Consider the following 23,798-nt stretch of genomic DNA (forward strand, 5'->3'; position numbering starts at 1 on the left):
CCTTTTGTCTCGCTTCTTTGATGCTACCAAAATAGAAGCTTACTTATCTTCCTTGCTATCCGAACCAAACTCATTATCGAGTTTGTCTCTACTTAACAAAAGACCCTTCACATATTCGAACGAGAGTTTATCTCTTCCATAAATCAAGGTCTCCTTGAAAGACTTGCATAAAGGGGGTAGAGAGCACAATAATAGCATAGCCTGATCTTCATCATCAATCTGAACATCAACGTTCTTTAAATCATTTAAAAGAGTAATGAATTGGCTGATGTGATCTTTAAAAAGCTCACCTTAGTTCATGCGAAACGTAAATAGGCATTGTTTTAACACTAAACGGCTAGCTAGAGACTTAGTCACATAAAGAGTTTCTAACCTTTTCCACAAGACGGATGAGATCTTCTCCATCAATACCTCCTGCAATATCATATTTGTGAGGCACAACTGGATTGCAAACAGGGCCTTTTCATCAAGCTCTTCCTATTCTGTTTGATTTAGATTCTCAGGCTTTTTCCCGATAACAACATTTTTCAAGCCAGTTTGAACTAGAATTGCCATCATCCGAACTTGCCATAGATTGAAATTTGTGACACTATTGAACTTCTCAATTTCAAACCTTATTGTTGCCATCTCTGAATGGGCTAATCTACGAAAATTGAACAACCTCTGATACCATTTATTGGGGATCGACTCGATTAAACAACGAACAAGTAAAAATAGCAGAAGAAATTGAGAAATTGAATACACAAATTTAACGTGAAAAAATCCTTCCAAAAAGGAAAAACCATGGGCAAAGATAATTATACTATAATGGCAAAATAACAAAGAGTACAAAAGATGGAGATAAAAACTAAACCCCGAAAACAAAAAATCTTCAAAACGTAAACACAAAATTCTCTAAATGTGTTATGAGTTCTAATCTCTAATGGGTGTATTTTCTAATATTATAAAAGAGCCTATAGGCTAAATTCATAGGTCAAATAATAATAAAATAATCTAAACTAATCGAGTTTGATTAAAACAAATAAATGAGTTTAACTGAAAAATTATTTCTTAAATTTGATGAAATAGAGTCATACTTAACAGGTGAGTAAATAAAAGGAAATTATAATAATACATAGTTTATTTGTATCAATATTTTAAATCTATAATATTGTTTAAAATCTAAATCTTTGGTTCCATTTAAGAATATAACTAACCTGACGTTAATTAAAAAATCATGGTTAAAATCAATGACTATAGTGCATTAATTTATGCTTTGAATGAATTTATAAAGCAAATAATATAATAAAAATTTTAAGGAAAGACTTAATTGAAAGACTATTAATTATATGGTACTAATTTTGTAAATAATTTTAAACAGTAAGTAGGACCAATTATTAAATGTTAGTAGGATTTTAACTAAAAATAATTAAAGTAATTTCACTTTGTTGGCATAGTTCTTTCTACGACACTTGGCTACGTGTCAAATTTAATTATGAAAAAATTGGTAAGTTGAATATATTACAGCTTTGGTCATGGATAGAGGTGATCATGAGTCGAGCTGGGCCGGGCCCAGACAAAAATTTTAGGCCTATTTTTTAGGCTCGGGCTCGACCCGACCCAAAATATGGGCCTAAAAATTTGTTTAAGCCCGGCCCGAAAGAAAATTGCTAAGCCCGAGCCTGGCATTTTTTTTTGTCTAAACTCATATTTCAGACTTATATTTTTACCCGAACCCTCTCATTTTTTGAGCGGACCATCGGACCAGACCGAGTAGCCCAACCCATTCACCTTTAGTCATGGATATGCATGACCAGAATAAAAAGACAATAATTATTCATATTTAAAACATTCCTTTCTTTGCCTGTTGCATGGTAATATGAAAAGCTAACACTTACATTGGACAACTTGAAATCCTACTGTGAAATTTTTCAACATTTATAACAAATAATATTTTAGAGAACCTATTATTATTATTATTATTATTATTATTATTATTAGGTTTAAAATATCATATAAATATTTTTTCATTAATAACTTCCATGTAAAATCAACCAACTTCACCTTAAAAATATCACCTGCAGAGCAAACATCCAAATGGCTAGATTAGTTGAAAGAAAAATCAGAACTACTCAGGAAGATTACTCCGAAAAATGGAAGAATTTAGATAAAAAAATACGAGGTCCGAAAAATAGATTTGGGTAAAATTTAAGTCCCGTTTTTTATATGAGTTTAGCCTTAAATAATATTTTATGGCCCGAGCCCAGCCCGAATATATTATGTTATAAAAAATTTATATTAAGTATATATATTAAATAATTATATATATAATTATATTTATATTAAATCACTAACCCAATAACAATTAATCCTATTCTCCAAAACCTAAATAAAATTTACCTAACTAAATAACCCAACTCAAAATATAAAATTTTACAAATTTTATTTAAAACAAAAAAATATTTTTATATTTATTTGTATTTTTAACATAATAAAAAATATTATATTTATGGTAGTGTTTTTAATATAAATATTTTTAATGTGTTAGAAATCTTTTATTTTAGTGTTTTTTAGTGCATTTAGTGTATTATATCTTAAAAAAATTATTTTTAAATAAAAATAATCTAAAAAATTAAATATGGATGGGCCAGATTGAGTCCGAATTTACATTTCGTAAATTAGGTCGAGCTTTAACAAAAAAAGTATGTCTATTTTTCGAGTCAGACCAAACTTAAATTTAAAAATTTGGTCTAACTTTGAATGGGTCCAACCCCGCCAATGAGCATCTCTCATAAGATATTTATTTTCTTAACATGTTTGTTATCTTATTATATGTCTCAGCCCAGAGGTGAATCTAGGGGGGCTGGTAGGGCCCCCCCGGTCCTCCCTAAAATAGAAACTTATTGTTTTGGTCCTTTAGAAAATTTTAAAAATTTAAATTAGTAAAGATAAAATTGCACTTTGGCCTCCTCTAAAATTATGAAAATTTAATTTAATCTTTTAAAAATTATAAAGATATAAACTATTAAAAATTAAAAATTGATTTGGACCCCTAAAAAGTTTTTTTTGGCTTTACCCCTGTCTCAGCCTAGACTTTAAATTTTTATTTGTGAATGTGTTTGGTATGGAATTTACGATGACCAACTTTCTCCTGCTCTCTCAGTCAGGTATGTTATTTTTAAGTTGATTGTTTTTAATTAAATCCATTTGGTTGTTTATTTTTAATAAAATTTCCATCATCTATCCTTTACTTCCAAATTATTTAACCTTATAATTTAAGGAAAGAAAATTGATTTTGATTCCTATACAGATTAAATTTATTACTTGATACGAGAAATAAAGAACCATAAAAATTCTTATAGAGCTGAAGTTTTAATGCAACATGTATGTGGATTACTCAATTCAACATTCACTTCTATTGTTTGCAATCTTATCCAATGATATGACTGGTTCTTAGGTTTCATTTACTAATTTATTATCTAACATTCTTTCCAATATTTATTATATAAACAATATAACATATGCAAAATATCCCAAAATGTCGATAGACATAAAACAAAAGATTTCTTATAGTTAACAAGCTTTCATGCATAACCTATATAAATATCAAACATACATATCTATGAGTTGGTTTGGGCCAACATTCTCAAATTTGTCAACATTAATGATGTATCCTTTTTTTATGTTTAGTGAAACCGATAAAAAAATCAATCTCCAAAATATTATTATCTTCATCTCCATAACCATTCTCATGCCTATATTTTCACAAGCATTGTTGAGGAGTTCAATTTGTCCAACAACAAAAATCATGGTTTAAAGTATGCACTACATCTAAATACCAATGCATATGAATACAAGTCACTAGATAAAACATCAAGGGGTGTAATTCGGCATATTATATTCTAAAATATTATAGATATATTATAATTTTAAATAATTATCGAGCATTTTGGATGCCCTCAATCTCATCCAACGAAGAGGACATGGTAGGATGATAATCCAATCTGATAGTTTGGAGGCAATTAGAGTGATTCAAGATAGTGTATTGATTATTTCGAATTCTACTTTAATTAGGAGGATCCAACGTCTTTTGTCTCATGAATGTCAGTGGTTTTTAAGACATATACTTAGGGAACACAACCATGTTGCGGATACTTTAGCCAAATTGACTTTTGGAAGTGTTAGGGATCGACCCGATTAAGCAACAAGTAACAAAAATAGCGGAATAAATTGAGAAATTGAACACACAAATTTAACGTGGAAAAACCCCTCCAAAGAGGATAAAAAACCACGGGCAAAGATAATTTTACTATAATGGCAAAAGAACGAAGAGTACAAAAGATGGAGATAAAACTAAACCTAAACCCCGAAAACAAAGAACCCTCAAAAAGTAAACACAAAATTCTCTAAATGTGTTATGAGTTCTAATCTCTAAATGGGGTGTTTTTTTTAAGGTTGTAAAAGAGTCTATTTATAGGCTAAATTTATATGTCAAATAATAATAAAATAATCTAAACTAATCAGTGTTTGATTGAAACAAATAAACAGAGTTTAACTAGAAGATTATTTCTCAAATTTGACTGAAAATAGGAGTTATACTTAACAAATCTCCACCTTGACTCATATTTCTACAACGCCATCTTTGCCAAAGGCTGCCACGAGCCTATATTGAATTATGCAAGGAATTAACTGAGTCGAATCTGTGCTTACAAACTGGAAAACTCCTAGCCTTCGACTTGTACATTGCCAAATCAAAACTAACCCGAGTCTGATTTTCACAAACACAGCGCCCTAACTTTTCAAAACCTACATCCAAAAGAGAACCTCTCTTCAACGAAACAGTCATACATTTTTCCCTCCTATGACCAAGTTGCCTCCGCTCCAAACGAGTTGACTTCGACTCTGTAACGGACGAAGGACGTCTGATTTCACCGGTCACTGTAGAACCTTCTAGAATATAAAGACTGCCAGTTCTTTAACCTTTTAACAAAACGAGAGCTCCACGAGATACTTTAATGTCGCTTGACTCGATGTTGATTCTGCATCCTTTCAAGTCTAAAATACTCAAGGAGATAAGATTCTTTCGTAAATCAGGTACATACCTAACATCTGAGAGTGTCCTAATCGTCCCATCGTGTATCCTGATTTTAACAGTACCAATACCAATTACCTTACTAGATGAATCGTTTCCCATGCGCACAACTCCACCTTCAACCGAATTGTATGTAGAGAACCATTCTCTATTGGGACATATGTGGAAAGAACATCCCGAATCTAGGATCCACTCGAACGTGAGCTTGGAGTTATCGCTCGTTGACACTAACAAGAAATCATCACCGCTTTCATCGATCAAATTGGCACCAGCTACATCTTTCTCGTTACTCTCAGCAGCTCTTTTATTTCGCAGTTTATAACAATATGCTTTGACGTGACCTAACTTTTTACAATAGCGGCACCTTTTGTCTCGTTTCTTTGATGCTATCAAAATGGAAGCTTGCCTATCTACCTTGCTATCCAAGTGAAGCTCATTGTCGAGTTTGTCTCTACTCAACAAATGACTCTTCACATCTTCGAACGAGAGTTTGTCTTTGCCATAAATCAGGGTCTCCCTGAAAGACTTGTATGAAGGGGGTAAAGAGCAAAATAATAGCATAGCTTGATCTTCATCATTAATATGAACCCCAACGTTCTTTAAATCATTTAAAAGAGTAATGAATTGACTGATGTGATCTCTAAAAAGCTCACATTTGTTCATGCAAAACGTAAATAGACGTTGTTTCAACACAAAACGGTTAGCCAGAGACTTAGTTCCATACAGAGTTTCTAACCTTTTCCATAAAGCGGATGAGGTCTTCTCCATCAATACCTCCTGCAATACCGTATTCACGAGGCACAACTTGATTGCAGACAAGGCCTTTTCATCAAGCTCTTCCCATTCTGTTTTATTTAGATTCTCAGGTTTTTTCCCGGTAATAACCTGTTTCAAACTGGATTGAACTAGAATTGCCATCATCTGAACTTGCCACAAATTGAAATTTGTCTCACCATCGAACTTCTCAATTTCAAACCTTGTTGCTGTCATATCTGAATGGGTTGATCTATGAAAATTGAACTAGCTCTGATACCACTTGTTAGGGATCGACCCGATTAAGTAACAAGTAACAAGTAACAAAAATAGCGGAATAAATTGAGAAATTGAACACACAAATTTAACGTGAAAAAATCCCTCCAAAGAGGATAAAAAACCACGGGCAAAGATAATTTTACTATAATGGCAAAAGAACGAAGAGTACAAAAGATGGAGATAAAACTAAATCCAAACCCGAAAAACAAAGAACCCTCAAAACGTAAACACAAAATTCTCTAAATGTTTTATGAGTTTTTATCTCTAAATGGGTTGTTTTTTTTTAAGGTTGTAAAAGAGCCTATTTATAGGCTAAATTCATATGTCAAATAATAATAAAATAATCTAAACTAATCAGTGTTGGATTGAAATAAATAAACAGAGTTTAACTAGAAGATTATTTCTCAAATTTGACTGAAAATAGGAGTCATACTTAACAGGAAGAAAGGAAGACTTGCAAATACTTGATTTTCCTACTAGGGACATTCAAGTAATTCTAGAAGCGAATAGAGCTAAAGGTGTTTTATTTCAGAATGTACCCATGTAACCCTTGTTTATCTTGTTCTATTCACCAAAATGTTTTTTAGTATATTATATATTACAAGGTCCTTAAGTTTTTAACGTGTTCACACTAAAAAAATTGAAGTGTTAAAAGGAGAAAAAAAGTCATTTGTGGAAGCAAAATTTGTGACATAAATTCATCCTTTTATATATTTTTAATGGTGCTTTACAAACTATATTTTCATAATAAGTTATTTTAATTTGCTTATAATTAATAATTTAACTTACAATTTTACATACTAATTCACTGAAAATTTTAAAATCATTTTAATTTTTTAAGTTTTGTCACTATTTTTATAAATTAAATAAACTATGAAAATTAAAATAAATATTTAGAATATGAATTTGATTTGTATGACATTTTTAAAATTTTTATTGTTAATATTTTGGTTAAATATACATAATCCTATATTTTTAGTTTCTAATAATTTATATAATCATTAATCTTAAATGGAATGAAATTCTTAAACAAGTCTCAACTAAAGTTAAATGCTTAAATTATGTCCCCGCCAATTTTTGAATTTTTGCAATTAGTCCATTTTAATGCAATAATATATTTTTTAAATTATTGCAATATTTTTAATTGTTAAGAATTTGGTTAACAATAATCAAGTTGATATAATGTACTAATTATCTTAATTAAACACATTCAAGGTGTGAATAAAAGCGCATTCAACATTAATAATTTCTGCACAAAAATCAAAATATCAAAATATAATACCGAAATAAATATTGTAAAATAACTATAGTACATGAATTATCTTTTTCTTTAGAAATTATCTCCAAAATATACTAAATGAAACAAATAAAGAAACACATTCTAAGTTAGAGTTTTTTTTCTTCTAAAATCATATGGAATATGAGTTATCATTATCCCGAGTATCTAGAGTTTTGAAATAAAGTGATGTAGAATTCATTTGAATGATTTGTGTAGTACATTATCAATGAGAGTTTGTATGGTATCGAACCAATGTATGATTTGATTAGTAGTTTGATGGTATTCAGATTTACATAATGGGTATGTATCCGCCAGTGATTAATATCTGTGAACAACTGTTCTAGAGTAAGTTTGTGTGTTAAGAGATGATCTGTATGAATTGGGATTTGAAGGTATATTCTTTTGAGAAGTACCTATGATTTATGAAAAGTCTAGAAGAATCTTTAGTTAGACAGTTAAGAAAGAATTGGTACGTTAAGAGTATGATAGTTGGCGTGGAAGTGTATGCCAAAATTGTGATAGTATCTGCCCCAAATGGAAGTAAGTGGTTCAAAAGGGTAACTGGTGCACTGATGTTCTTCCAATCTTATAAACTATACACCAATGTATTTTTGTGATAAAGCTCACTAAATTCACTTGAACTTACAAGATTTGTTCTTGTTTCTAGGTGTGGCAGTTGTTTGAATGCACCAGGAGGGATAAGCCAAGACCACGCCAATGTAGCGACGAAGTGGGTTATTATGCATACAGTGGGATATGGCGTAGTTTAGGGTTACATACTAAAAGTCTGTCTTTAACAAAATTTTATACTGTAACGAGTTGTAACAAGCCTGTTGTAATATTTTATTTTACTTTAAATAATTTCCTTTGTTCTTAGATATTTAGTCTTTCAATTAAAATAATAAGGAAAATATTTTCAGTAAGGAGTATTTGTCAACTGTTTTGATAATTCAGTTAAGTATTTTTTGTCGTAACACCCGAGATCTGGACCTAGTGAATTGGGTTGGGTTGAGGGAGTTACATGTTCAACTTGTCTCGATACTCAATGGTAATTTAACTCTAAATGTACATTTTTAAGTGTCCAAACCATACCAAATGATACCCTAAATATACCAAAACTTTACATCAAATTAAGACCATCAATTAAACACATATAACACAACCAAACATCATCAAATTATAACCATCTATGCGTCATTGTTTAACCAACTAATTCACATAATCAAACTTATATAAATTAGCATAGTTATCTACCATTTAAAGATTAAAACTTATCTTGTAAAACCTTAATATCCAAATACCAAATATGCCAAAATGAACAATTAAACAACATGACCAAAACAGCCTAGGTATATGTCATATTAACACCAACAGACACACAAACATACAAACAAAATAGGTAGCAAAATGATTCTTGAGCTGAGTTGTTGAGAATGAATGCCTTGACACTTTCAACTATGAAAATCTTCGTCTGAGACCTGTGCACAAAAATAAATAAAACCGTACGCTGAGTATTGAAACTCAGTGGTGCTAATATAATTCAAATACAATGCATTAAGAATAAACTACAGTAAGAATATATATATATATATAACAAATATCAATTACATCAATGTTTATCACTTAAACTCATCATTTTATTTTTCTAACATTCTTAACTGTTTCACATTTCAATATCACTTTCAATACTTATTCATTTTAGCCCTTATCATTTGACGATAGACATTAGGACGGATACTCATATATATATAACAAGTGAATCCATAATCCTCTGATAAATGAGATTATTCTACTCTTCCATCTTGGGTTTTCCAACAATGATGACTTTTAAAATTTACTTATTCTACCATCTCGAGTTGCCCGACGACGGTAATTTTTTATATTTGTCCGCACTGCTCAATATGCCATCTTGGATTTCCCAGCAACGATGGCTACTATATCAATGACCCTATGCCATGCCAGTTATATCCGAACTACATCTAACATCGTTTAATGGGACATTAACATCACAATCATCTTTGTAATGCATATCATCATTTCAACACTTACATACAAGCAATCATAATTTTGAATATTTATAACATATTTTGAATATCACTAATCGAAATTATTCTTCAAAGTTTATAGGGGAAAGATACCATTACCTCAATTCATAGTCTTATTGAATATAATGAGTAAGTAATCTACGCAAGCAAATCGAAATTGAATTATAGAAGCACAAGCTAGAAGCAACTATTCGTTATCGACTTTAGTTTTTGCTTTGTCCCAAAATGTTCCTATGTCATTTTTAGCTATAAAATTAAACTCAAATACAAAATTCATTAATCACACGATTCGAACATAATTTATGATAATTTAGTCATGAATGCATTTATTACAATTTAATCCTTCAAATTCCTAATATTCCATAACATCAATATTCTACATTCTATCCGATCAATTTATATCGACTTAATAAATATAGTACAACTTCTCACATTCGATTTATAACATAAATTCTAACAGTTTTTTAATTTTATTCAATTTGGTCTCTAATATCAAAATTAATTATATAGCTTAACATGTAAATCTAAGCTAATTTCATTACCTACTAACATAATTTTAGCATAATTCAAGCTTAACATTCAACAATCCATCACTTTTAAGTTTAATGGCAACTTAACGGATACTTAACCATTAAAGAAATTAATACATGAGTTAGCTTAATCACACTTTCATGATTCAAAATTCATAAAAATCTCAAGAAAAGACTTTGATTACCTTAATTAATTTTTGAACGAATGTTGAATGGAAGAAAAGAAAATTTCTTCTACTTTCATTCTACAATGGACGACACTAGGAAGAAGGAGATTAACCTTTTCTTCTCTCTCCACTTTCTCACATTTTAACTTAGTTTAATGGGACAATTAAGCTTAATTAATTAGGATTAACTTACTAATGTAAACCATTATAATATAAATTAACCATATTAATAATAATCAGTGCACATAATCATTACATTCCACTAATTCAATATGAAATTGGTTAATTTATTCTATGACCCTCACTTATTTTCTAACTAAGTCCTTTTCATTTTCTAAATTAAAATTCAATAGCTATTACACTTTTACGATTTAGTCCCTATACTATAATTACCAATCAATTCATTTTAATTCTACTAAATAGTTTAATTTATCATTTTCATAAATGACATGTAAATTTTACTTCGAACTTAATCATCTCATTTTAGTAATTAAACTTCAAAAACTTAATTTTTCCGACACTACTAAAAATTGAGTCGTTTAACCGGATTTATAAAATGCTTTGAAACAACTATTCAAAATAGAGATTAAATATATGTAACATTTTATGTAACGAGGGTTTTTAATTCTAAATTTTCAATCATTTTAGTTAATATCAGTAATTAATTAAAGTTTATTTTAAATAATAAATTTTTTATTCTTAATTTACATTAATCAGTATACAAACTATCATAATTTTATATCATATTATTTTTATTTTTCAATCATAATAGTATTGAAATGTTACTATTTTTGTAACTTTAATAAATATAAAATATTAAATTTGATACATATAATCTAGCCCGTGCAATAGGATAAAAATTAGTATTATATATATAAATTTAACATGTGTTAAGGAGAGAAAGTGAGCATTTGTGGAAGGAAAATTTGCAACATAAATCTCTCATTTTATATAATTTTTAATGGTGTTCTACAAACTATATTTCATAATGAGTCCTTTCAATTTGCTTATAATTATCAATTCAATTTACAATTTTACATACCAAATCACTGTAAATTTTAAAATCATTTTTATTTTAAATTTATCACTATTTTTACAAATTAAATACACTATTAAAATTGAAATATAAATAATGTTACAATAAATTATTTCCTGGTCACGATATTTAAATTTAATTAGCAATCTATATTTTCTAATTAATAACTAAAATTAAGTATAAGACTATATACAAAAATAGAATTTCACACAATCTACTATTTTAATATTTATATTTTAAAATATAATTTATTTAAATTCAGTTTAATATCAATTATTAATTTTAAATTAAAGATATATATTATATTTTAATTTCGTATTACAAATTTTATAAAATATTTTAAAAATACATACAATGCACGGAGTAAAAAAAAAACTAGTAAAATATAATTTATTAAATTGCAAGATGTAAAGAATCCCATTTCCTTATAATCAAAACAGAAGATTTTGATATTTACCACACAAAATTATTTGGCAACTCAAAACAACTTGGCACAAAAAAGGAAGAAGAAAGAAGCTGCAACAGAAAAGAATCATCATTAAAAAGTGAAAAGAAGAAGAAGAAAGATTATTTTGGGTCTCTTAGGTTGTAAAACAGTGAAATAAAAAGTGAGAAAAGTAGGACTATTCTTTCTATTTATAAGTTTATTTTATATTTTTGGGCTACCTTGAGTAATTGGCAATATAAAATAATTTTCATAAGATGTGTGATTTTTAAACAACATAATAATTTAAAAATATTGCCCGTATTTTATTATTATTATGTTATATTCAAATAAATATATCACCTTTATTCGAATTTAAATATATATTTATAAAACAGAAAAATAATAACGTAGATAAAGTATAAATAAGAACATTCTCTCTAAAATAAACATTGGAATTTAGATCACTGATGATTTTATTTATAGGTGATAGTTTTATTTATTTAATAAAATTTTATATTTTTTGAATTTTATTATATCATCATAAAATTTTAAAATTTTATTCATATTTCAGTCGCAAACCTAAAACTTTATAATAATTTATATGATATGATTTAATTCTTAAAATAATATAAGGTAAAATATTAAGTAAAATTAGAAATAATCATTTTTAGGATTAGAGTTAAAATTGAAGGTTTTTTTACCCACAAGTACAAAGCACGATTAATCCCTCACCCTCGGTATCAAAGAAAGATCTCGTACGCAAGTTGAGTTAGTTTTTAAGAATTACCTCTCCAACTATTTAAATAGGTAGATAACATGTTTTAACATATTTGACCCACGTCTTTCTGTAATGATAACTATACTAATGTCAATTAAGTCATTATTATAATTTTATAAAGAGAATAAAGATACCAGAATTTGAAATCTGATATTTGAAGTTTATAACATTTTAATGGTGACTATATCAACATTGGTGGGTTTGAAATAGTCAATTTTAGTTCTTATACTTTTTCGAATTTTAAAATTTTAATTGGATCCAAACATAAGTAGTTAAATTCAATTATTGTCTTATATTATGCGTACAATTGTAGATTTGATTCATATCTTTCAATTGGATCCTTCTAAGCCCTATACTTTTTTTAATTTTCAAATTTCAGTCTTGATACAAATGATAATTGTTGATCTATTAACCGAATTTCTAGTGAATAATATGTGAAAATAATAAGCGAAAATGGTGTTGCATATATGGTAACAACTGCACTTAAGTTAATGAATCTATCAATTATCATTTTGAGAGAACTAAAATTTTAAAATTTGAAAAATACAGAAACTAAGATTAATAAAATTAAAACACAAAGACTAAATCTATAATTTTTATAAACTACAGGGACTTGCAGAATTTAACCGAAGTTAAAATATTAAATGAAAATTAAAAACATGACCGAGTTGTCGGATATCCAAGTACGGTGAGAAAGAAATCACAGTTGGAGTCCCTAATTTTATGTCAATAAATGAATGCATGGCCCGCGTGTGTATAAATTTTTGACATCCCAACACAAAACTGTTTTTTTTTTTTTAATCTTTGGTTTTGTTCTGACATGTCTGACGTCCCATCAAGGTCCCCTTCCTTTCCCAGTCTCCTCTTACATTACATTAGCTTTCCCGTAATTTAACATCTGTTTTCTTTCCTTCCTCTCTCTCTCCTTTTTTGTTATCTTTCACCCTCTTTCATCGTGTTTTGTTTTGTCCTCCGATGATGAGCCACTCAAAGAAAAGGGACATCTCCAGTTCCAGAGGCAACAGTCAGTGTAACTGACCAAAACTAGCCAACCACTTACGCACTTTTTGATCATGTTGATGCTGCTCACGGTATTCCAACACCACTCTCTCCTGCTTGCTTTTCTTTAATATTTAATCCTGTGTACACATAATTTGTAAGTTTTCCCTTCCATCTCTTCTGCAAATTAGCACCTACTCAATACAATTCTATTCATACTTAACCTTTTGCTTTGCTTCACCTGGTTTTCTTTTTTCTTTTTGCTGTTGTTAATCTATAACTCTCCGGTTGCATATATATATATTTAACACTTTCATGGCCATAAACTAGTATGATTTTTTCATTATTAAAACTCTGTTATCTTCTCATATATATATATAATATATATCTGGGCCGTTACAAATTACCTACTCAGTTTTAGGTATAGAATTCAGTTCACTGTGTTTCCTTCTTAGTTCTTTGCGTATATAATGAAGTAATGAACCCTGCAAATATCAGTATCCACTCAGTTCAAGTTTTGAGTTTATACTCAAACTCAGAAACATGATCTCCTTCCTTTTGATTCTTTTCACTTCTCTAATATCTCTTTCTTACAGAAAAAAGTTGCTTCATTTATATATTCTAAATCTCTAAGCACTAACCATTTTTACTTTTTTCTACAAATATTGTATAACTGCTACAAAACATAATTTATTATTTTCCATTTTATTCCTTGGGGAAAGAATAAAAGAGCTTTTGCCTAACACGCCTTTGGGTAGATAAGGCTTTAAATATTTGAAAATAATTAATCATATTCGTCTGAAATAAATATTCATAATTAAACCTCACTTTTCTTATAAAAAATTATGTGAGATGATCCCATCGATGCAACTCATCAGTAAAGATGATTAGAAATTAGTTTTGACATGGTTTTTGGAGCTTTCTAATTCCATTTTTAAGGGTTTCAAAGCTTTAGTCAAAAATTATATTACCCAGCTGGTGCGCCAAATTATTCTCTGCAACAAAAATAATTAGAATTTGTCGTATGCAACTATATAAATAACATAACAATCATGGATGAAAACAAATAAAAATTAATTAATGAATATCTTTAAAAATAAAGATTATTGAAAATAATTCACAAATATTTTAATAATAAAAAGTACATGAGAAACTAAGGAAACTGTATATATAATTGAAAAAAAATACTCAATTGATAATTATTGATAAAAGAATTTAAGAAAAAGCTGCATGGAAGATGAGAAAAGAGAGGATAGTTATTTTTGGCCTTTTACCTATATAATCATAATAATGTTTATATATATTTGAGATATTTGTATTTTTTCGATTATAATTATTTCGTGATAGTAGGGTTTTAAAATAATTAGAAATTGAACGCCTATTGGATGAAAAATAATAAAAGTGTGAAAAAATTAAAATTATTAAAATTTTGAAAGAAGTTATTCTGGTAATTACAAATTTAGTGGTTAGAAATAAGAGCACCATATAGTAAAAAAAATTATGTAATAAATATATTTAGAAAAAATAATGTAAGAAAATGAGATTTTAATTAAAATTGTAAAATTAATATATTAAAATTTATGGTAATTTTTTGTTCAAATTCTATTATATATATATATATATTTTGAGGTTTCATATAAAATAAATACTCTCATATTTTTATAAAAGGAATGAGTTTTTGATAATTTTTAATTAAGTTGGAATTCGGTTAATAAATATTACTAATTTAGTCAACCCTTTAAATAACAATATAGATAAAATTATTATTTATATTTTGATTTATTTATTATTATTATTTTGAGTATCTATATTATATATAATTTGCTTCATTGAGTTAGTATCATGATTTAATTCGACATAAAATTGATGAAGGAAATTACTTATTTTAATAAAATAATGAATATTAATACAATGTACTATTATCTTTTATTATTTTATATGACATTTTAAAATAAAACAACTAAAAATAAAATGTTTAAAAATTGAAATTGAGGCGCACTAAATAGAGCTCATTTTATCACTTTACTTATAATTTAAATATTAAATATTTTTATAAATATTTTTTACTGTGATAAAATGTAGTATTTAATAACAATTAATTGATGAAATTAAATTTAGTCAAAGCTTTATTATACCGGTTTTATAGACAGTCACTTTAATTATTATACTGATTTTTAAAATTTGAAATAAATAATAAAATGTATAAAATTAAAATAAAAAATGAATTTAAAATGTGAGTAAATATAATCTTATAAATTTATTTTATTTTATTTTTCTGTAATTTCTTCACTGAGTCACCGAACTCAGCAAAATGCTTTATAATGTTATAGACGGATAGAGATAGTGATGTAGATGGGTACCACAGCTCCATTGAAGCAAGCTAATTGGCCGAATAACCTAAATCTTTATGTTTTTCCATTTTACCTGTGGCTTTATCATCATCATCTTCTTCTTTTTGGGGTTTCTATTTCTTCAGAAAGAATCTACTCCAGAACAGTGGAATCTATTTTTTACCGTGATATCGTTTGAATTATACTGTTTCCTTTGGTTTCATATACATCTTTCAATCATTGAACAATATATATGTACTATCTATGAAATGGATAGAATTTAGGTTGTTTAATATATTTACTTTGATTTATCTATCTGCCTAAAGTTTCACTAAAAATAAAATACATTAAATATTCCTTATGTCCCAGAAAATGCAGGTGAAGGTCGATCATCTGATCTGGATTACGAAGAACATTGGTTGGACTGACACAGCTGCTTGTATGTAGTCTAGAATAGCTTTAACCCCACCGATCGAACTCAATCATGAAACCCATAATTGACCTTGAAGTTGATGCCCCGGAAACCGAGTCCGATGTTAGCAGCCAAGTAGCTTCGAACTTGTACACCCAAGAAGCATCAGTTGCTCCCTCTAATGAAACAAATTTAGAACCTGTTTCACTTGATTTAACTCTATGTTTTAACATCGATGGGAGAGATTCCGTAGGTCTCTCATTCACAAGCACAAGTGAAAGCAGCAACATTGACCCTGCATTGCGCACAACAGCGTCAGCTATCCCTCGAGTTTTCTCCTGCAACTATTGCCAACGCAAGTTCTTTAGTTCCCAGGCTCTTGGCGGCCACCAGAACGCTCATAAAAGAGAAAGAACGTTGGCAAAGCGGGCAATGCGAATGGGGATTTTCTCAGACAGGTATGCAAGTCTTAGTCTCGCTACTTTGCCTCTGCATGGCATGGCCACCTCTTTCAGGTCATTGGGGATAAAAGCACACTGTTTGGCGCACCAAAGCTTTGCACCAGCTACAAGAACACCAGACACCAGAAACAATGCTATAGTTGAACATGGTTATCTTGGTCTGCCAATCTTCATGGAAGACGATGAGGCGGAGCTGTTGTGGCCTGGTAGTTTCCGTCAGATAGCTCAGGCAGCTGCAGGAGGTAGTAATGCTGATCATCCAGGTTTTGTACTGCCTGGAAGTTCTAATATGAATTTTGTAGAGGTTAAAGAACCAGTGGACTTGGAAGACAGTTCAGCACCAGACCTGACCTTGAAACTTTGATGCTTTGCCTCTTGAAAAACAAATTCATGACCATATCTTAAAGTTGATCTCACATTCGCTCCCAATTACTCCGGAGTCTAATATTAAACAAAGTAAAAGTTCTGAGAGTTTATTTTCTTTATTCCTAGAACTTTGAAAACAAGATCCTGCTTGGAGATACTAATCTTTTTACCAGTCCGTAGTCCGTTCATTATCTTGAATTTGCTTCTTTTGTACAGCAAGACGCGCACAGAACTATGCCTGAGCCTGGCTAGCCTTTTCCCTCTGCTTTAATTTTTCTCTACAGGTGTTTCTTATTAATTAAACTTTTTTTTTCCTTTTTGCGAGTTATACAACTATAATTACTAGAAGAATAAATGCTTAATGATAAAATCTTTCAAAATGGTTTAATAAGGGTTGAAAACTACTCAAATAAATTAAAAAAATTCAAAATGATAGAATAAGGTTATACCTTTTTAAAAGTGTTTAATACAAAAAATTTTCAATTGTGCTCATATAAGAGCTTTTCAACCGTGGTACACCAAGTTACAAATTATGTTTTATTACTTTATTTTCTTTGCAAGTAATATATGATTAAATGGTTATGCGTTTTAATCTAAACACGCCATCATTCACTTAATTTTATTAAAAATTGGCAAAGTGTGTGAAAAACTCTTATTTGAGTACTTTTGTAAATATTAAGCCTTTATATGACCATTTTAAAAGGTTTAACCCTTATGTGAGCAACCTCTAAGAAGTTGAACCCTAATTTGAGCATTTAACCTTACTAGAATAAACCTATAACATTTATACTAATTATAAAATCATTAACTAAGTTTAGTGCCAGAAAGTTTATAAAAATAAAAGCCTACTGTTTCAACTCCAGAACTATAAAGAATCTATTTGGTTACAACGTGTTTGCCCCCTTGGTGAAGTCCCTAAATGTTACCTTTATTTTATGTACATGACACTTTTTTTAATGCCCCTTGTCTTATCACGATCTGACTTAGTCCCTCCTCGAGTCCGTAATCCTAAGTATCCTGTAATCACAAATCAACCCTTGTAAGTTTAGATGAACTTAGTGAGCTTCATAGTTCACATACCTACCCCACCTTACTAGGGGTTTGAATAAATAATATTAATGAATACAATAGACTTCCCTTCTCATTTCTAGTATTCTCTTTAATCCGTCATAGTGGACTTTACCCTTACCCTGAACCTATCCTCTAGTGGATAAGATTAGCAGTTTCCTTTCGTTCGCTCTATTAATCTTTAATTAGCCTTGTCAGTCTCACTGAGTGTTTTGCTCTCTCAGTAGATTCTAACCTTCCTTTACTTAATTTCCTTTCTATCCCTTGACCCCAATGTGGGCTTCTTCTTTCCACTATTATGCACTATTAATGAGACCTTTAAGGCCAATATTCCTAAGACTCTTGATGCTTATTCTTAACCTCCTTTGTTCATGGTGAACTCTTGCCTTACCTCAATTCTGCATGACTTGCTTACCTTCCATCCTTTGTATGACCAACTAGGTCCTACGCCACCTTGGCGGGCTAGATCTTGTTTATTTTATTTAGTGATCAAATTACTACTGTGTAATTCGTTTTAGGCGTTTTGTCTTACTTTTATGCGTAGTGCATCCTTTTACTACAAACCACTCTGCCCTTTATTACTCAATTGGACGTTGCTGTCCAAATTCTCGATTACTCTTTCATACCGCATTCTTCACATACATCGCCCCTTTTTTCGATACTTCCTCAAGGGTTTCCTTTTTAAGGGGTAGCCTTGACAGATATCCTTCTTCATCAATGGGTTTTAAACACCCTTCCCTTCCTCAGGGTTAATCGGCGAACATATGTTACACCACTAATCTATGCAGTTTTTTTGAATAACTTCAAAATATCCTTTATGGCAGATCCTCATCCACGATATTTGGTTAATCCATTTCCCGTATGCCTGAATATTAGGTACCATTGGTACTTCAACTTCCATGACAACTTCCTATTTAACATCTTTATACCCTTCTAGGTTACACGACTATTATTCCCGTATTCTTTCTCATTTCTATTAAGTTCCCATTCACGGGCAGACTCATTCGACCCACTGCTCGACTGCCGCTCGTCCATACTTATATTTTCCTTTCAACCATTTTTCCCCATTAGCGGATTGTTTCACAATTTTTGTTATGAATTCCCTCTCGTGTTTATTGTCCCGGTAGACTTTCACTCTTTTTGATACGAGCCAGCTTAGCAAAGACACACAAGCAAGTGAGGATGCCGATTTGATGGTTCCCTTGGGCCCAATTACTCGTTCACGAGCAAAGAAATTTAAGGAAGCCCTTTCAGGCCTGGTGAATCAAGCATGGAACGAATGCTTGAGTGTTACCCAAAATTCAAGCCCAATTCATCTTTTGGTCCAAGAACCTTGAGGGAGTTTAATATGATACCAATTTTAATCATTAATTAATTATTTATGTTTTCCACAGCTTAATTTCGTGTTATTCAATTCTGTTAGTCCATATTTTAATTCTGGATGTTCTTAGTTAAGTTAGTTGTTGGTTATATTAACTATTTTCTTACATGATAATTATGTCTTAAAACTAGTCATTGAATATGTCTATTTTACTACAGAATTATTGGTATGATTAATGTATCCTAATAAGTCGTTTAAATGTGTCCTAATAGGTGTATTAAAGAAGCTGATTAAATACTTCCAGAATATTCAAGAGACAAGCCATGAATTAGATGCATGTAAACAACCTTTTGAAGCTGAAAAGAGGGCATGAAGGTGTCCATTCGTGAAGGTTTAAACACCAAGGATACATGCACGTTTTTGGGGCAATGGAGAGTATAAATCTTGAATTTATGGAGCTTTGAAGATTCATGCACACCAAAGGGGCTTAATGTGACCGTTCGTAAAGATGCATGTTTGTCCAAGTGCATGTACATCTAAGGGGGAGTTTAGTGATAAATTTGGCACAAAGAATCTGCCAATGCAATGAACCATGAGTTTTCTTCAAGACTAAGGGTTCATGTACTCATCAAAGGACATTTTCGGCCATGCATGAATCCATCACATTCAGGCACCTAATTTATTGTTGTGTGTGAACAGATTTATGTCTAGTGTGACCAATTAGATACCAAAACCGAAAAGTCATTTTGTGTGCCTATATAAGGCTTTGTAATAGGACATTTTGAGGTTAATGAACTTTTATCTAAGTGAGATTATTAAAGAGTTTTCACTCTTCTTTCTTTTACAAATTCGAGTTGACTTATCAACACTGTTTGTGGCGTTAATCCGATTGTCTACTATCCTTTGATATTGTCGGTTCCTAACTCTTCGTTAGTTAGTGGGTCACAATCCTGAATCGAACTATCCTTAGCCTATTTCGAACCTATCTTTTCCCAACTTAATCCAAGTTTCTCTTTTCCTTTAGCAACGATCATTTACTTATCAAACACCCTTTCCAACCAACGGGCCTTGTTCGTATCACCTTTTCTCTCCATACTGCCATAGTCGAGCTATGGTCTTCAAAAGTACCTCATGTTTAATGTCCTGGTGGACTCCATTAGTTGCCATACCCGAACTATGGTCCTACCTCCCTAATCTTTGTGTTTATTATTTTGGCGGACTACCTCATGTTTAATGTCCCGTCGGACAATCTTTGATGCCATAGTGTCTTTTAGCTATGGTTTTACTCATTCTATCGTCAAATCATCAATTGATGCCATAACATCTTTCAACTATTGATATGTGCATGGGAAAGACAAGTATTAAGGTTCCCTTACCTAACTCATCAGATGTATTTCAAGTTCCTTTAGGTCTAATTACACGATCTAAGGCAAAGAAACATAATGGGGCCCTTGCTGGATTGGTACAAGATGTTCGGGCCAAGAGTAAATATGTTTTCGAACTCAAAATGGAAGCACAACCGTGCAATATGTTAATTATGAATCATGGATCGATAATTTATTTTTGTTATGTGTTATGTTTCACCACAACATTTATTTTAAATTCCTACAGCAATAGTTTTCTTTCTTATGCATTTTGTTAAAAGGAATTTTAGCCTTACCTGATTCCTATTTATATTGTTTTAGGTACATTTGGTCAACCATCATGCATCCATATGACCATTCATATTTAGCCCAAAATTCATGCATGGGAATGTTCAAAGCATCTATGAAATCATGAACTCAACAAGTACCATGTGCCTCTTCGTATTCTCCATCAAGTTCCTTGAATTTGATGCATTCAAAGGGGATACATGCATTTCCAAGTACATGCATTCTGCCAAGGGGGATGTACGACCATATTCATGCATTTCTAAAAGGGAAGCATTTCAACCATGCATGGACAACATTTAAAGGGTGCATGGACATTCATATGACTATTAAACTCTTACATTAACCATCAACATGCATGTACAACCAATGGGGACGTTTTGTGACCTTTTCAAGTGATACATGAACACCTACATGTATGTACGTCCAAGGGAGGGTGTACATATTAATTGCTACCACAAATACAAAGAACATAAAGGTTCATACATAAATGGAAAAGGGGATGAATGTGTTGAATCCATGAATTAGTTTGATTCATGTACGGTCCAAATTCATGTACTTCATTTATGATCGAAATTGTCCATTCATCTACTATGCTAGTCCTATAAATGGGTTGTCATTTGTAAGCTGGAGAGAACTTTTTGAGCTATTATCAATATATTGTGAGATTATTCTCTTTGATTCTTTAAGAACATTATCTTTGAAATTATCAAGATTTCACGATCTTGTGGCATTCACTCAAAATTGATCTTATCACTCCCGTTCTCAACCTATTACGGAGTGTCGATCAACTTATATTGTTGGTTCCTATCTCGTAATAGATAGTGGGTCGCGGTTTTCTTCGTTTCAAATTTTTTTCTATTTCAAACTTTATAAGAATCAAGTTGCATTCTTTTATAATGTTGGTTTATTTCTAGGTTTGATTTCAAAAATCAAAGTTTTATCCTATTTTAATTTTAAAGTTTTACTTAAGTTACCTGTTTAGAACAGTTGAACAACACAATCGTCCTTGTAATCATCAACCAACTATGAGCACATATCAATTATGGTCTTACACATTATAACCCCGTATTTATTGTCCCGACGGACTATACTAGTGGCCATAGTCCAACTATGGTCTTACACCTTACGTTTTATGTGTTAACTATCCCGGCGGGCTACTAGGATGCTATACTCCAACTATGGTCTTAATCTTATTTACCATGTGATAAGTTGTAAAAGTAACATATTTTAATTCCATTCTTAATGCATTTTTGGATGATTAATGATGTAAATTAGTGAATTTGATGCCCCTAATCCTTTAAATTCATGTTTCTATACTTAGGAGAGCATTTGGGAGCGAAAAGAGCGAATAAATGAGCCAAAATCGGATGAATAGAGCTGTTCCCAAGATCCACACAGCTTGGGCATTTCCACACGAGCTAGCCACACGTCCAAGTGAGCTACACAGGCTGGGCACACGCCCGTGTGCCAGCCCATGTCGATCTCGCACCCTACTTCCCAATTACGCTGAAAACCCCAATTTTCAGGCTTTCTGAGCATTCTAAAGTCTATAAATATAAATTAGAAGAAGATCTAAGGGAACATTCAGAGAAGATTGAAGAAATCACTCGAAGAACACTACCAACTCAGAAGCAGATCTTCTTCAAGATTGAAGATCTCCTTTTAACTTCTTTCGAAGTTTTATAGAAATTTTTTATGTTTTGTGGTTTTTCTGACTTCGAGATGTTTTCATTTCAGATTATGAACTAAATCCCCTAGATACCTAAAGAAGATAAAACCTATGATGAATCTTATTATTTGATTTCCGATTTACTTGATTCTTGTTCTCAATTCTGTATGATTATTTCGTGTTTTAATATTTTTGGGATATTAATTCATGTTTAATATGCTTATTTCAGTGGAGCAAAAGCCCCTGTCTAAGAGTAGATCTAGCATAATTGAGAGGAGTTGCATGCAATCTTAGAAATAGGATGACATAAATCTACCGGATTGAAGTCAAATTTAATAGGGGAATCCATAGATCGAGTTAATGCGACTATAAGGGTTTTAATTAGAAAGAGATTTCAATTAATCAACCTAGAGTCAGTTGTTCTTACTCTCAAAAGAGATGTTAACATAATTTAGGGATTTTTACAGATTAAGACACAAGTAAATAAATCGTTTAATTCAGATTCAAAATAATATGTGAAGTCTAGGTGGATTCTCTACTGGGTATTGTCTTTCTCATTAGTTGTCTTCGGTTATTTTTCCCATTTCATTTTCTGTTGTGTTCATAGTTAAATTAGATTAGTTAATTTAGATTAAAAACAACCACTTCAATTTATTGGCTAAATAATAGAAAAACGGTAATTGCCAGTACTTTTAGTCCTCATGGATACGATATTCCCTACTCACCATAGCTATATTATTGTTCTATAGGTGCGCTTGCCTTTGTCGTAATTATAGTTAGTTTAGTGACCATCAAGTTTTTGGCGCCGTTGCCGGGGAGTAAAATATTAGGAACACTTGATTTTTATTAATTTATTAATTTATTTTATTGCATTTTATATTTTTAGTTTAATTTTTGTTTTCTAATTTTTCTTTTATTTACTTCTGGCAGGTTCGTTTAGTTTATGACTCGAAGAAACCATTGGGACCATTATTATTTGACAGTGAGATTGAAAGTACAGCTCGCAAAAATCGTATAGAAGCAATGCAGAGTCGGCAAGGTATAATAGACGAGCAAGAGAATGTTTTTATTATTACTGAGGAGATGGGTGATAATCAGAATAATCAGCTACCTCCTACAGTTGCTACAAATCCAGATCCTGCTCCTCGTACTATA

The 23,798-nt window shown here is 30.6% G+C and overlaps 1 protein-coding gene across 2 annotated transcripts; it reads left to right on the forward strand.

Annotated features, from left to right (window-relative positions):
* The first annotated feature begins 13,158 nt into the window (after positions 1 to 13,158).
* On the forward strand, positions 13,159 to 17,248 carry LOC105800307 (zinc finger protein 4). Of its 2 annotated transcripts, none has more exons than XM_052633261.1 (2): positions 13,159 to 13,456; positions 16,073 to 17,248. In XM_052633261.1, exon 2 carries the CDS (start codon positions 16,179 to 16,181, stop codon positions 16,929 to 16,931), a length of 753 nt encoding a protein of 250 aa, XP_052489221.1. In that variant the 5' UTR covers positions 13,159 to 13,456; positions 16,073 to 16,178; the 3' UTR covers positions 16,932 to 17,248. The 2 variants fall into 2 exon arrangements, with proteins under 2 accessions (XP_052489221.1, XP_012486802.1); XM_012631348.2 differs by having other exon boundaries at positions 13,161 to 13,456; positions 16,064 to 17,248.
* The last annotated feature ends 6,550 nt before the right edge of the window (positions 17,249 to 23,798 follow it).

The sequence above is a fragment of the Gossypium raimondii genome, chromosome 7 (genome assembly GCF_025698545.1).
Source record: "Gossypium raimondii isolate GPD5lz chromosome 7, ASM2569854v1, whole genome shotgun sequence".
NCBI lineage: Eukaryota > Viridiplantae > Streptophyta > Magnoliopsida > Malvales > Malvaceae > Gossypium > Gossypium raimondii.